The 15,394-nt window shown below is 49.0% G+C and overlaps 8 protein-coding genes across 8 annotated transcripts; 5 read left to right on the forward strand and 3 right to left on the reverse strand.

Annotated features, from left to right (window-relative positions):
* Positions 1–267: 267 nt before the first annotated feature.
* Positions 268–2,434, forward strand: N7479_005841 (peroxisomal copper amine oxidase; the record flags this gene model as incomplete). Its single annotated transcript, XM_057253537.1, has 3 exons — positions 268–721; positions 777–2,027; positions 2,088–2,434. 3 exons carry the CDS (start codon positions 268–270, stop codon positions 2,432–2,434), a joined length of 2,052 nt encoding a protein of 683 aa, XP_057107399.1.
* Positions 2,435–2,895: 461 nt separating this feature from the next.
* N7479_005842 (Tetratricopeptide TPR2) lies at positions 2,896–5,410 on the reverse strand (the record flags this gene model as incomplete). The annotated part of the gene is made up of 4 exons (XM_057253538.1): positions 2,896–3,597; positions 4,331–4,787; positions 4,852–5,174; positions 5,249–5,410. 4 exons carry the CDS (start codon positions 5,408–5,410, stop codon positions 2,896–2,898), a joined length of 1,644 nt encoding a protein of 547 aa, XP_057107400.1.
* Positions 5,411–5,948: 538 nt separating this feature from the next.
* On the reverse strand, positions 5,949–7,427 carry N7479_005843 (uncharacterized protein; the record flags this gene model as incomplete). Its single annotated transcript, XM_057253539.1, has 1 exon — positions 5,949–7,427. The coding sequence occupies one exon, from the start codon at positions 7,425–7,427 to the stop codon at positions 5,949–5,951; it is 1,479 nt and encodes a 492-aa protein (XP_057107401.1).
* A 579-nt stretch (positions 7,428–8,006) lies between these two features.
* On the forward strand, positions 8,007–8,932 carry N7479_005844 (O-methyltransferase; the record flags this gene model as incomplete). The annotated part of the gene is made up of 3 exons (XM_057253540.1): positions 8,007–8,027; positions 8,085–8,834; positions 8,888–8,932. 3 exons carry the CDS (start codon positions 8,007–8,009, stop codon positions 8,930–8,932), a joined length of 816 nt encoding a protein of 271 aa, XP_057107402.1.
* Positions 8,933–9,271: 339 nt separating this feature from the next.
* On the forward strand, positions 9,272–10,544 carry N7479_005845 (putative NAD binding Rossmann fold oxidoreductase; the record flags this gene model as incomplete). The annotated part of the gene is made up of 4 exons (XM_057253541.1): positions 9,272–9,554; positions 9,623–9,718; positions 9,772–10,175; positions 10,245–10,544. The coding sequence occupies 4 exons, from the start codon at positions 9,272–9,274 to the stop codon at positions 10,542–10,544; spliced, it is 1,083 nt and encodes a 360-aa protein (XP_057107403.1).
* Positions 10,545–11,209: 665 nt separating this feature from the next.
* N7479_005846 (uncharacterized protein) lies at positions 11,210–11,404 on the forward strand (the record flags this gene model as incomplete). Its single annotated transcript, XM_057253542.1, has 1 exon — positions 11,210–11,404. One exon carries the CDS (start codon positions 11,210–11,212, stop codon positions 11,402–11,404), a length of 195 nt encoding a protein of 64 aa, XP_057107404.1.
* A 954-nt stretch (positions 11,405–12,358) lies between these two features.
* Positions 12,359–13,271, forward strand: N7479_005847 (SDR family oxidoreductase; the record flags this gene model as incomplete). Its single annotated transcript, XM_057253543.1, has 2 exons — positions 12,359–12,639; positions 12,695–13,271. The coding sequence occupies 2 exons, from the start codon at positions 12,359–12,361 to the stop codon at positions 13,269–13,271; spliced, it is 858 nt and encodes a 285-aa protein (XP_057107405.1).
* A 324-nt stretch (positions 13,272–13,595) lies between these two features.
* On the reverse strand, positions 13,596–14,837 carry N7479_005848 (uncharacterized protein; the record flags this gene model as incomplete). The annotated part of the gene is made up of 2 exons (XM_057253544.1): positions 13,596–14,335; positions 14,471–14,837. 2 exons carry the CDS (start codon positions 14,835–14,837, stop codon positions 13,596–13,598), a joined length of 1,107 nt encoding a protein of 368 aa, XP_057107406.1.
* Positions 14,838–15,394: the final 557 nt, after the last annotated feature.

Genomic DNA, 15,394 nt, shown 5'->3' on the forward strand with positions numbered 1-15,394 from the left:
AGATATTGCGCTAATACCAATTAAGCTATCGGATCCGGCCTCCACAAATAGGCTTTATCTAATCGGATAGAGGTACCGAGGAGGTATACTTCCAGGGTTAGGGACACATGGAGATCCCACTTGCTTGTTAAATAGACTGCATGCCCTGATCTGAGGGGGAAGCAAGTCGGTTTATTACCTCCAACTCTCTAGTGAATTCTCGACTCGAATTGGCGCTTTAGCCTCATCACATCGAAATCATCTCCTTCCATATACCTCCAGCACAACATGGTTCTCGACCGACTACAGCAATTGACTCACCAGGTCAGCGCTACTGCGCCGCCACCTCATCCTCTTGATCCTCTTTCTACAGTGGAAATTGATACGGTTGTTAGCATTGTGCGCAAAGAACATGGCTCGCTCAACTTCAACGCGGTCACACTATACGAGCCCCGCAAGGCCCAGATGATGGCCTGGGTGGCTAATCCAGAGAGTACTCCTCGTCCTTCTCGAGCTGCCGATGTGGTTGCCATTGCGCCTGGTGGCAAGATCTATGATGGTGTGGTTGACCTGGACCAGAAGAAGATCATCAAGTGGCAGCACACACCGAATGTTCAGCCTCTGATCACCATGGAGGATTTGCAGGAGGTGGAACATGTCGTGCGCAAGGATGCTAAAGTTATCGAACAATGCGGTATTATTGGAATTCCCAAGGAGGATATGCACAAAGTATACTGTGACCGTAAGTGGACTTCTCTCATTTATTGAAGATCAATACTGATCAGATGGTATTCTAGCATGGACAATTGGATACGATGAGCGTTTTGGAACCGGTGTCCGCCTTCAGCAGGCCCTCATGTACTACCGCCCTCACCCCGATGATTCCCAGTACACCTATCCCTTGGACTTCTGTCCCATCTACAATGCCGAGACCAAGCAGATCATCCACATTGATGTGCCGCCTGTGCGGAGACCTCTCAGCAAGGCTGCTCCAAACAACTACCACCCGGCCGCAATCGAGAAAGAAAGTGGATATCGGACCGACATTAAGCCAATTCACATCACCCAGCCAGAGGGAGTGTCTTTCGAGGTCAAGGGACGGATAATTGAATGGCAAAACTGGAACATCCACGTCGGCTTCAACTACCGCGAGGGCATTGTCCTGAACAACATCACATTCAACGACCAGGGCAATGTGCGGCCTATCTTCTGGCGTCTTTCACTGGCTGAGATGGTCGTGCCCTACGGCAACCCGGAACACCCCCACCAACGCAAGCACGCATTCGATCTGGGTGAGTACGGCGGCGGATACATGACCAACAGTTTGACCCTGGGATGTGACTGCAAGGGCGCAATCCACTACATGGACGCTGCATTCGTCAACCGAGCTGGTGCCAGCACAATCATTAAGAACGCCATCTGCATCCACGAAGAAGATGCCGGTATCCTATTCAAGCACACCGATTTCCGCGACGAGTCGATGGTTGTAACCCGCGGCCGAAAGCTCATCATCTCGCAGATCTTCACCGCAGCAAACTACGAGTACTGCGTATACTGGATCTTCCACCAGGACGGCACAGTCCAGCTCGAGATCAAGCTGACCGGCATCCTGAACACCTACTCCATGAACCCCGGCGAGGATACCAAGGGCTGGGGAACTGAGGTGTACCCCGGTGTCAATGCCCACAACCATCAGCACCTGTTCTGTCTCCGTGTAGACCCCAACATCGATGGACCTAGCAACACTGTCTTCCAGGTGGATGCAGTTCAAGGACCCGGCGAAGTTGGCAGCGCCGAGAACAAGTACGGCAACGCCTTCTACGCCAAAAAGACAAAGTTCTCCACTCCCATCGAGGCTATGTCCGACTATGACGGATCTACCAGCCGTACCTGGGACATGGCAAATACCAACAAGCTCAACCCATACAGCAAGAAGCCTGTCAGCTACAAGCTCGTCAGCCGTGATGTTCCTCCCCTGCTTCCCAAGGCTGGCGGACTGGTCTGGAAGCGAGCAGGATTCGCACGCCATGCCGTCCATGTCACTAAATGTGAGTTTTTCTATTTCCCAATTTGTATATCGTGTTCCTTTTTCTGACCCAACTCTCTAGATGACGACGACCAAGTCCACCCAGCTGGTCGCCACGTCCCCCAGACCTCTGGCGAGCCCTCGGAGGGCCTGCCCGCGTGGATCGAAGCTGCTGGTCCCAATTGCTCGATTGATAACACCGACGTCGTTCTTTGGCACACTTTCGGTCTGACACACTTCCCCGCGCCAGAGGACTACCCGATCATGCCTGCGGAGCCAATGACTCTTCTTCTACGCCCTCGCAACTTCTTTACCCGCAACCCAGTCCTTGATGTGCCTCCTAGCTTTGCGCGTACACCCACGCAGGTGGCTGCCAATACGGGCGCCTGTGCCTGCAAGAAGAGCGATGGGTCTAGTGTGCAGGTTTGATTTTTAAACGTCGCTTTTGGTTACTGATTTTCTCAGCGTACACTTCTTGTATATAGATTACATCTTTTTTGGCAAATGAAACGGATTACATTCCTGTTCAACTTTATACTATCTGATATTTAACACCCAGAATAGTTCCGGGTGTAGATGAATAGCTAGCGCAACTTTTGTCTTTCTTCGTTGATATTTCATGCTTTTTTGAACTACACGCACCAAAAAAGAAGGAACAGAAAGAAAGTCGTACGTTGTAATGTCTTTTGATAGGGGAGCACGTAAATCCAGAGATATACATATCAGAGTGTAAACCTCGTCAACAACGCATAAACGCCGAGAAACATCCCGGATAGGGAATCATGTAGTTTGAACCAAATAAACCATAAAAGCGTCGGCACAATGGCCTAGCCAGCGAAACAAAAACGGCAGCCGAGCATGCATAAACAAAACACAACGATAGAACAATTTTACGCAGACAGTCCCCGCAACAAAGCCCTCTCAACCTCCCCAAGCAACCCAAACAACTCCTTCCCACCCTCCGAATCCCTCCCTTCAATATCAAGCGCCTTATGCAAGAACTTGCGCGCCTCCTCATAACGAGTCATCTCCGAAAGAGCCTTAGCAATGCGCCACCAGGCCTTAACATTCCCAACAGGCTTTGAGTCAACACTAGCCTTAGCATCAACAAGCGCATCAGCCCAGTTTTGCAGAGCCATATGCGCCTGCGCGCGGTTTGCATAAAGACCCGACAACTCCTCGCGCGCAACGCCCACGGGCTCCCAGCCTGGCCGGCTGAGTCCCATGTCAATGGCGTAGGAGTACAGCTTGATTGCCTCTTCGTAGTTGGCTTTGCGGTAGGCGGCGTTGGCGCTATCGCGGAGTTTAGTAATCTGTGCGCTGCGCTTGGGGTTTACGGGGAGGGGCGCGGGAGGGATGTTGGGTGCGTCGAGACTGATTAGGGCGCGGTGTAGTTGGTTCAGTTCTTCGAGTTCGGCATTGATGGCGGCTGTTTGAGAGGGTGTTGAGCCAGATGAGGGAGGGAGTGAGAGCGCTTTCGTGCTGGGGTCCATATAAATTGGGTATTGGTTGTAGATATCAATTTCGCTAGCCATTTTGGGGGTTGGAGAGACCGTAGGTCTCGCGTTTGGATTGGAAGGTCGGTGTTGCTGCTTGGAGTTGTTAGTATATGTGCTTTGGTGTGACTTGGTGGGTGTTCCGGGGGTGAAACGTGAAGGTGTGATAGGGGAATGGGTTAATTCATACAAGGCACAGTTCTGGATATACTTTCTAAGTATTCAACAAAGCACAGTTCACTTTGAGGTCAATATTCGGGAGTGTACTTGTCAAGAGATGATGATGGCAAGAGGGCAAGCTGTCCATAAACCCACTGATAGGGAAAGCGGTGGCAGAATGTCAGGTACGACTATCTATATCTCTGCCAATCTTCTATGAGGTGAGAACATTTGTGATAGGATTATAGAGTACGAGTATGACATGACCTCATACGCCCTAAATGGGATATTGCTTTATGTGGATAGGTCTACGATATCTCGCCTTGGAGGCATCATCTAGATACAGTGCCTACCAAAGTATTCTAACATACAAAAACACTGAGATATATAATCTTACATTGCAATACATCTATGTTTTCCTAGATCCAATGAAACCAAACAGGACATACAATCGTAATCCCAGGGCCGAAAGAACCCCGAGAAACATGATAAAGACAAGGGCATCAGCCCAGAGTAAACAACGATGCGCCCAACACCGCTCCATGGTCAACGTTAAGACGCAAAAAAAGCAAGACGAATCATCAATCCTCCGGGTATTTCACTGAACTATGCCTCCATGTACAATGACAGCACTTCTTACTCAACTCGGCCGTCTTCCATACCCACTCACCGACGAGCCATTAAACCCAGCGGGAGCAGTGTACTCAGACGGGGTGTAGTCGGATGGATTGTACTGAGTAGATGGCTCCACATAGTGTTGGCCATGTGCACCACCGTAGCCGGTGCTGTTATAATCATGGAGGACGCCTCCGGGAGCGGGAGCGGTGGGATCATAGGAGCCTTGCATCGCGGTCCGGCCGTGCGAACTGCCTATGTCATCCACCTCGCTCTGGTGCAGCAGGGCGTAGTCTTCATCGTCGCCGCGGGATGAGGCACCCATGCCGCCGCCTCGGCCTGAACGGAAATTATCTTCATCATCCTCGAAGTCATGGGCTGGGTTCGACGAGAAGGCAGCTTTGCTCTGCGCGGCGAAGGTTGGGTCGGAGACTGCATCGGGCAGAGTGCCAGTGCGACGGAAGTGCTTCACGTTGCGGAAGGACATCCAAGACGTTATGGCGAAGAGGATGCTTTTTGTCCGTTAGTTTCATTCAGGGAATCGTTGTGTCTCGGAGCCAGAGGGAATTTACGCACAAGATGAATACACCAATAATTGTAGTTGCCTCACTTAGCTTGCACTTAGTAGCGCCTCCGTATGCCCAATTATCGCATCCGGTCTTCTTGGTGTCCTTTTCCTCCTCGGCTCTCTTTGTGGCGGTGTCCTTCTTGTTGTCGCTGCTCGCGCCCTTGGACTTTCCTTCGGCAACGTAGGAAGCGAGACAGATCCAAGCACTGGCCCAAAGAATCGTGTAGAGGATGTCGACACAAGCGAAGGCATAGACGTTACCGAAGCGTCGGGCTCGCGGCCACATCGGCACTGCCACCAAGTACACCAGGCCGGGGATACTCAACCAGCACTGTCATCCGGTCATATATGTCAGAATCGAAGAACTCTCTTTTATATTGGAAGCTGTAGGAGTGGAAAACTCACCAGACCCCAGTACCAGCCTGTGCGTCCATCGATGCCGCTACCTCCTTTGGTCCATATAGCGATGGTTATAGCCCATGCAATGAAGATAATGAACCCTTGTATGAAATGGAGGATGTTTTTCGTCCGTCCGAGGCTTCCGCCTGACGGCATTTGAAACTTCATCTTTATGTGTAGGAGCGCTGCAAGGGTGTTGCGCTTTTTGTTTTCGCTCGGAGGGAAGGGGTTGGTCTCGGGGTGAGGATATCGTCTATCGTGAAGTCATAAAGTACACAAAAGGTGAAAGAGAAAACAAAGTCGAGACTTGGAGAATTAGACCTGGGGTGGGGGGTCGGGTCTGTCGGCCAGGCTGGAGAAAAGTGTCGGTTTGTTTTGTTTTAGTATTTTTCTGTCGCAATGTCGCAACTTTGCAATTTATTAAAATCACAACGGTAGAGATATGTAAGTTTAAAAGTTCAATATTCAATCAGACGATTAATTTGTATGTTTGCCTTACCCTGGTCTATTGTTTCCACAGGACATACGTATGTCATCCACATCTGCTGATCGCCCAGGCGACAGCCCTCTCGTTAGGTACTATTTCGGGAACTCAGCCACACTGTGCTTGGCGTATGCCTGTCAATTTATGCACATTGTCAATTTACACCATACATAATCTCGTTTCTCATATATTCATGTTAAAATACATTAAAAAAATCAGAAATCAAGTCAATCCTGCCTCTCGTGTTTGTTTCATCAACATCCAGATCTCTCGCAATGGTTGATAGACATGTACTTGCCACCACCAGGGAACAGGGTCCAGAAAAGAGAACAGTGGATCTTTCCAGAACAACAGCCTCGTTAACTCAGCCTCTGCAACTTCAAGGGCTGTGAATGCAAAGTGAAATAATGAAAATTGCAAGAAAGCAGCGGGAAGGATGGCGGCTCGGACAAATTTTGGCGCTGGATGGGTTGAGGACAGTATCGCTGCAACGGTGGCTGAATCGACTGAATTGGAAGGAAACACAGATAGATACCCTGTGATGGGGCAAGGTACATTATACAACAGATTATCGACAGCTGTGGCGCCAGATGTACAGCCGGCAATGTAGATAGTGTGTCGGACAGAATGCGCGTCGAACTCTTCATCGACCATGAGTCTGACAGAGAGATGACCTGTCAAGCGCACACCACCTTTGGCTGCCAATGTCTGCATGAGCCTATGGACTGAAGCGGCCAGAACTTCATCCAGACGTGATGCACCCCACGTAGACGAACCAGAATCGGAAAGTCGTACCTTGATGGCTTGAACGTGGCCACGAACGATCAGTAGGTCTGCCAATAGGTCTCCAAGGCGAGATTTTTGCTGCAGAATCCATGGGCGATCCTTGGAGATCTGGATCTCGCTGACCATCGTGTATGTCTTGCTCAGCGTGCGCCTCGGCAAGAGTATAGCCTTCTCATTCGCAGATGGGGTCGCTCGGGAGATCTGGTAGGTTTTGGCGGGCGACCGGTGCAAGATCTTGTGCACAGAGTCGCGCGATTGGACTCTGTGATACTCAGGCACAGGAAGACCTCTCTCAATCACATACTGCCTGAAAGAATCAGGATGGGCAAAGCAAGCCGCCAACTCAGTGTCGAATGTGATACACTTGCAGTTAGTGCGACTCTCAACAACCTGTCGGGCCGTCGCATCTTCAGTGGGTGATGCCTTGGGCGAGCATGGAATCCAAAGGTCAACCTTGTCGTGCTGGATAACGTCGAGTAGCCGGGAGATGTAATGGTCCTTGGGGATCTGGTAGAATGCTACCAGGGCCTTGGACATACTTCCGCCGGAGCGCATTGGCAGGTCCAGGTCTGTAACATCGGCCCCAACCACGTGGTGGCCTTCTGCAGCCCATGACCTTGCCAGAGTCAGGCCGTGAGCCGTACCTATTCCTGTGATAAGGACCGTTTTCGGGTAAAACGGTACATCGTGTTGTGTCGCTAGGCGTCGATTGGCTATTGACCGGCGATACGCTAAGAACCCCGCGACCACGAGAATAGTGTTATCGAAAAACAACAGCGAGAATGAAAGGCATATTCGAAGGAGATGCCACAATACTCGTGAGAAAGTTTCTGATGAGACTGAAGCTTTGGCGGATTTGATCGACATGCTAAGCCTTTGTCTCACCGCAACGAGCGGATAGATGTGTCTGCTCATTTGGCTATGAGTAATCCGTATTTTGGGAATAATGAACCTTGCAAGGCTAGTCTGGACTATGCGACATTGCGCGCTCACGAGGAGGGGGAAAATGTGAGTTGAGGTGGCTGGACATTAATGAGGGGCTTGGCCTGCAGATCTAGTTCAGTGGTGTGACGATGCACCTCGATCTACTTTGTACTCCGTACTACTACTCTTCAGAGATCAAGATCTCTGGGCAAGTAATTATTATTATCATTCCAGAGCTAACAACAGAGCTAATTGCGGGGGTCTCGGATCTAACCTCCAGAAAATATCCGGAATTGCCACATGGGATCATGTTTCCGAGGCTTTGCCAGTGTGTTCTCGGCATTGATTGCCTGAAGGGATGCCGGCTTGGATTAATGATAACGCAATCTACTAATGAATGGTGAATGGTGAGTGGTTACGTAGTGAATGAATGGTCCGAGACTCGGATTTACTGTCTTCGAAGCATTTCAAGCTTGATTATCCCCGAGGCTGCCATATATAAACTTGGAAGTTCGCCATGTCTAGAATTCCCTCATAATTCATCCAATTACCTTACTCTAACTTCACATCATGTCTACAGCAGTCACCTCGGTAGGATTTGCATTTTGACCCTATGATTATGAGAGACGATGCTAACTCATACTCTAGAGCGATGCCGGCAAGGAGCTGAAGCTCCTGCACTACATCTATGGGCAGCCAAACCTGGATGAAGTCCGTGGGCATCCCCAGAAGGTGATTGATTTGATTCATGAGTTTGAGAAAGACTACCGTTTTATGAATGTTGGCTCTGAAAAGGGCAAAATCGTTACCAAACTTATCGATGAACTCAAGCCAAAGACCATGATCGAGCTCGGCTGCTACGTGGGCTACTCTGCGATCTTGTTCGGCGATGAAGTCCGTCGAAACGGCGGCGAACGTTACTTGAGTCTAGAGTTGAACCCAGAGTTCGCCGCAATTGCCAATATGCTCGTCGAGCTAGCTGGATTGCGTGACTTTGTTCGCATCATCGTCGGTCGAAGCGATAAATCGCTACACAAATTAATCACCTCGGGAGAGGTGAACAAAGTGGAACTTATTTTCATTGATCATTACAAACCGGCTTACACTACTGACCTCAAGCTGTGTGAGCACCTCGGGGCTATTGTACCGGGTACGGTACTCGCCGCTGACAATGTCATTTACCCGGGCAACCTGCCATATCTGGAATACGTCCGCAGCACAGTGGAACAGAAGCGTGAAGTGGCTAAGGCTGGACCTTCCCAATCATATAATACTACCGGGATGGCCGAAAGAACAGTGCACTCCTTTGTGGGTAAAGATGATGTGCCCACTTTCAATTTTGTCGGAAACCCAAACTTGGTGTATGAGAGCCAGCTATGCCAACCCCAGGGATCGCGGGTAAGTCTGGATTGTTTTCCGCGAAAGAATATGCCGCTAACTGCAATTGGTAGGATGCTATCGAGGTTACAAGGTGTGTGGGGGTGCAAGAGGCATAGATGGCAAATGCCGATGACGCAATTGAGGACTCTACAACATACAAAGTAGAGCGGGTACAAGCCGAGATGTCAAGAATATAACTTCCAGTGGATATATATGATTATCAATCAGGTACAGAGTGCTCCGATAGATATTTTCACGTCCAAAGTAAAAGTAGAGTCATTGCCACATCGGGAACCCGACGCACTCGGCATTTGGACCCACCCGATCCAACGTTGCCGTCGCCAGGACCTTCCAAGGTTCCCATGTCCCCCCGCTAAATGATTTCCGGGGCCATATAAAATACTCTCTATTACCGCTGATTCCCCTCTCAATTAATTCTCAATCTATATCTCATCATGGCTTCCAAGATTTACAATGTCGGCATTGTTGGCTATGGCTTCAGCGCCAAGGTCTTCCAAATTCCCTTTGTGAAGGAGGTCCCAGAGCTCAAGCTTTATGCAATTGTCCAGCGCACCCCGAAGCCAGACGATGACGCGGAGGAGGACCACCCCGGTGTGAAGTCTTTCCGTACCACCGAGGAGATGGTCCAGGACCCCGCAATCGACGTGGTGATCATTACTACTGCCCCCGATTCTCACGTTGAGCTGTCCAAGCTGGCGCTTGAGGCTGGCAAGCACGGTAAGTGCTCAGAAATCCCAGATATCAAGTATCAATTGACGTAGATTAACTAACATGGGATATATCAGTTGTCTGCGAGAAGCCCTTTACCCCCACCACCCAGGAAGCCGATGAGCTCATCGCCATTGCGAAGAAGAATAATAAGCAGCTTGCCGTATTCCAGAGTATGTCTCATAATCACCCTGTTTACCAAAATCCTTACTCATTAATGCGCTAGATCGCCGCTGGGATGCCGATTTCGTAACTCTCTCCAAGCTCGTCAAGAACGGCTCACTTGGCCGCATCTCCGAGTTTGAAACTCACTTCGACCGTCACCGCCCTGAGGTGCCTGCTGCTGACTCTCACAAGTGGAAGCACAAGTCCATCCCCGGTAACACAGCGATCCATGATCTTGGAAGCCACCTCCTGGATCAGGCCGTGCACCTGCTTGGACTACCCAAGCGAGTGACCGGTTTCATTGGCTCCGCCCGGGGAGTCACCTCATCTTCATTCGAGGACTCCTTCACCGTTCTGCTGCACTATGCCGACGGCTCTATGGTTACCGCCAAGGCGACCGTTGTCAGCCCTGAGGAGGAGCAGCTGCGCTTTTGGGTGCGCGGTGATAAGGGTAGCTTCAAGAAGGTAAGATCATTTACTTGCGCATATCCCTGTGGTGTAAAAAGAAAAGTAAGAACTGACAAAGTTGTATAGTACCACCTTGATATCCAAGAAGAGCAACTCAAGGCCGGCATGACGCCCCAGGATAAGGGCTACGGCTGTGAGCCCAGCGAGCGTTACGGTACTCTGACTACTATTCACAACGGCAAGCCAGTCAAGGAGGTGGTTCCCACCGTGGAGGCCCCCACCTACACTGAGTACTACCGCAAGCTTGTCCGCGCTCTCAATGGCGAGGGTGAGCTCCCTGCCAGCGGCGTGGAGGCTCGTGAGATCATTCGTTTGATCGAGTTGGCTCGCGAGAGTTCCCGCACTGGACGTACTTTGGACGTCTAAGCTAGGGTTTGTAAATGCAATGATGATTATGATCTACTTTATATAAAGCAATATAAGTTGAAGTTTTGGATGTAATTTTTTGCATGCTCCAATAATAAGTATAGTTAATTAGATCCTACGGTCCACCCTTGCATTTAGTGACCATAAAACGTAGGAAATACACAAAAGCACTTCAACAGCCAAACCTGTGGTCTCATACTACATATGTCTACCCTAAACACGCGGAATTAGTCCGCATCCCGAGGTCATATTGCTGCCTAACAATGGCCCCAAACTACCGCTGCTTTTATGGGGTACTTAGGCTTACCTACATAGGTAGGCTCACGAGTAGATGTCAGCACGGTGTCAGACTTCACTTGTGGATATCAGTCACGTGCAGAGTGATACACTATACCTAGAAGGGGTTAGTCCTATAGAGTCGCCCATCATGTTTTGTCCTGATTCAAGGCGTGAAGTGTGAGCATAAAGTGCACAGACAACATAGATTCACCTGTGGTAGCTATAATCGTGCCACGCGCCCAACACATCTTCCTAGTCTTGACTCCACCAAACAACAATTCTTTCGCACGAAGGGGAAGAAGAAAAAGAAGATGGACCAAACTGCTATTATCGCGCAAGTTCTGAGTCAGTCCTGGAGAAGTCGCGATGCTCTCACCTAACTCAAAATGTACTGCTTGGAATCAAGCGGCGGTAGTGCTGGAGACATGCTCACCGTGTCCGAGGCCGCCTATGAGATCTTGCATGCTTCGTGCGCTATATATCCTTCCGTAAAGACCTTTGCGGTCCAGGTGCTTGATGGCCACCATATCAATCGTAAGAAACAGGAAGATATTATAGCCGAGTCACAAATTGAGAAATAACTAGACAAGGGGTCCTGACTCCTGAGGTCAAAGCTCAACGCTAGCATATAGCTTAAGCGTAGTGCATGTGCCAGTCCTGCTACATGTGAGTAGTCCTAGATGTGCCTGCTTATAAACGGAAAGAGAACTACCCCTGCAGGAAGTTACAAAGCCCAGCCTTACCAGCCTTAGAATAGATCAACTCAACAATGGACATTATACTAGCAAATGAGTGGCTGGGTTGCGATTGACAACAAATTCGAATGGGACTCACTCGCCACCAACTTATACGCTGCTTGTATCGGTTTCGTATCAGTTTGAATCGATATATGTATGGTCGATGAAAAATGTACCGTTGGTAAACATCGATCTTCTTTGTCCTATTGACCAGAGTATCCATCGCTCGCATGAACCTTCTTTCATCGAACCCGTAGAATTGGGTTATTTTCGCATGGTACCAAGCTCGATGATCCTTCACCTTTTTTGCATCCAGGAGGCTAGATCTACTCGTGGATAATGTACACTCATTTTGTGTCTAGTGAGTAAATCACAGCACTCAGGGGATGATCGGGTGATGATCAGTGATCACCTCGGCCCGGTTATTCATACTTCGTACTTTAGCGCAAAATGCGGAGATTAGCGCCAGCTGACTGATGATGACAGGGAACATCCTTGCAGATCGGAGTTATCCGGAGATACCGGGCTCTCTTTGACGTATAGTTTCAATTTCAGGATGTGTTCGTTCTTTGGACCCTTGCCTTGACTCCACATACGGCCACTTATGGAGTTCTTTTGACCCTGCCCCTAGCTCCGCATAGGGCCAAGTACGGATTAGTTCTTTTAATCCTGGCCTTGGCTCCGAGCACAGTTACTTATAACCAGTCTTGTGCCTTGATCCTCTTGCTGAATCAATTTCTATACTATCATTCTTTCTAACTCTGCTCAAAACAAGAGCAGTCAGATCCAGTAGCCACAATGCCCCGTATCTGGTTCATCACCGGCTGTTCCTCTGGCTTCGGACGCCAGTTGGCTATTACGGCCACTGAGAACAAAGACATTGTCGTTGCCACATCGCGCGACCCCTCAAAGCTATCCGATTTGGCCTCGATTGGTGTTATTGCGAAGAAGCTTGATGTGCAAGCCAGCGATGCCGAAGTCAAGGCGGTTATCGACGACGTTATTTCTACCGTTGGACCAATTGACATCTTGGTAAACAACGCGGGGTATATTTTGGAAGGAGGTGTAGAAGAGTGCAGGTAATCAAGCCCTATTCTTCATATCAATATTCAAGCTCTAATTCAAGTTATATAGCCACCAAGAAATTGTCGATCAATTCGATGTCAATGTCTTCTCACAGCTTCGCATCCTTAGAGCAGCTCTCCCCTCTATGCGGGCCCGCAAATCCGGCATCGTCGCTAATTTTGGGTCCATTGGCGGCTGGAATGGTTCCCCAGCGGCGGGCATGTATTGCGCTACCAAGGCCGCCATCGCGATCTACACTGAGTCCCTACGCAACGAACTAGCTGCTTTCGATATCGAAGTCACCTGCGTTGAACCGGGCTACTTCCGTACCAACTTCCTCACTGGTGACCATAAGATCACAGCCAAGAACCGCATTCCCGAGTTAGACGTTGGCACCCAGGCTACCCGTGATGCCCTCGCTGCTTACAGTCTCAATCAACCTGGTGACCCTGTCAAGGGTGCTCAAGTGCTCTTTGAGGCTTTCACCAAGACTGGTCGCTGTGAGGGACGTAGTCTCCCGGCAAGATTAGCCCTAGGACGGGATTCCTTGGCTGCCATTGGGGGGAGTATTGCTCGCGAACAGGAGACGCTTGATAGTTGGCAAGAAATCATTGCCTCCACGGACTGTGATGATGTGAAAGCCTAGAGAAGGTATATGAGAATAGGCTGTCCTGAAGACTCCGTAAAATGAGATAACACATGAAAAATAACTGCTCGTCTCCAACCTGGAGTATTCTGATCGTCGGCTATATAATCGAGGCAACTTGAAATTCATCAGTACTCCAGCATGCACTCATTCCACGGGTTTGATAAACTATTCTACAACTAACTGTTTAATAACACAGGATGATATGCGGACCTGTGTACAGAAAGTGACTGCCCTATCAGTTTACGATTTCACTCCAACCCAATCTACGTATCATGAACCAGTTCAATATGGATAACGGTGATCACCATGCAGGCTGTCAATTTATCTTGAGCCGGTGGATTCTTGCCTAGCCCTATATTCATTCAATCTTCCAAGAACGCTAGCCCCATTCCATAATTCTTCATCTCCTTCATTCCTCTTCTCCGGCATTCCTACTTGCTCTACTGCAAACGATGCTGCGACAGACCCATAACAAGCCGCCTGAATTATATCACCTCCAGTTTGGAGGTGCCCGACAGAATAGCCTCCCAGAAATGCGTTTCCGGCCCCAGTCGGATCAACCACTTTGGTAGCCTGCTCTTCTCCAGTCCCTGCCATGTGAAATGGAGGTAGCCATTTGGAAATGAGGTTGCTTGATTGAACAAAGCAGCCATTTTCACCAGCTCGAATAATCACCGTACCCTTTCCTTCTAGGCCGACTCCATTGGCTAGTAATTTCAAAGCTAGCCTTTCAATTTCAGTTCTATCAGAAGTAGCCGCAGTATTTTCAAACAATGCAGCCAGCTCTAAGTGGTTTGGACTAAACACGTCGACTAAAGCTGCAGCCTCTAGACAGTCTTGGAGGTTCTCCGGCTTGCATGAAAGAGGAGCCGGTTCCCATATAATCAGAGGACGATGTTGTATACCCGCCTGCTCTCGAAGACTGAGTATGTTTAGAAAATGCTTTCTCATATCTTGGGGACTGGCGAGATAGTGATAGACTTTCGAACTTAGCAAGGCGGTGCCTGATAACTTGCTTTCTTGAATTGCAAGAATCGGCGTAGTGTACTTGAAATTCTTCGCTAGAAGATAATTTGAAGTTAGTGTATGTTGATAATTTGCGGATTTAAGTTGAGAATTTGGATTCATCAGCAAGTAAATACAAACGGCAATAGTATGGGCGAGAGAAGAAGGGTAAATGGAAAGGCTTTTCGCACGTCCGAATGTGGTATCTTGATACTCTAGTAAGCCTCGAGTCGAGGACTGGTCTGGTTCGTTTGTTATCACCAAATTTGTATCCCAGCTATGCAAGAGTTCTGCAATGGGGTCCGGAAAGTCATTTCCAATACGGATTGGCCAGGCCAAGGAGCGGCTCAGTGGAGAGGGCAGAAACAACCGAGCACCTAGAGTCGCTAGAAACACAAATCGATCAGAAATCTGGTTGTTTAAATCGAAATATAGGCAAAACCAACCGTAGGCTCCGGACCCACCCAGTACATTGGTTAAAGGTTTCCGCTTGGGGAAGCGAATTTCGTCAAGCACCACCAAGCCAAAGCTTGCGAAGGAAATATGCTTGTTGTCCATGCGAAAGATATGTCCCTGCCAAGCCCCCAGCTTTTTCAAGACAGAATCGAGTTGAAGTCTTTCTGGGATCGAGTCATATATTTCCGCTTGGATTATCTATATAGGGTAAACATTGAAGTGAAGATGGTGGACCTTGGAAATTCAGTTGGCTTATTCAGCCAAATAATTGAGTCCCGTAGCGAATCAAATCGCTCAGAAGATGTAGGCTTGTACTTTGTATACATCTGGTGCAGTAGTATTTTACTACATCGAAACCCGTGAGGAAGCACGGACTTCTAACGTGAAACGCGCAATATAAAGCTCAGATTAGCTTCACAATAGAATCTGTGGATATTGTTGAAAATTCATGTTAGATTGAAAGCCATAACGCTAAAGTTACCCTTAATGCCCTCACTTGATAGTCAAGTGAAGTCGGGGGAACATGTTGATTATATAATGGTCAGTGATCACCTGCGCCTCCACATATGCGTGCTCAGTTTTACTCAGTGAGAAAAAAGCGGCAAGAGGCTGACACTAAAATGGAAAGTGTTTCAGGCATCCTGTACATATCAGTTCCA

This window comes from Penicillium vulpinum, assembly GCF_028829585.1.
Source record: "Penicillium vulpinum strain IBT 29486 chromosome Unknown utg000003l_segment0_segment0, whole genome shotgun sequence".
Classification (NCBI taxonomy): Eukaryota; Fungi; Ascomycota; class Eurotiomycetes; order Eurotiales; family Aspergillaceae; genus Penicillium; species Penicillium vulpinum.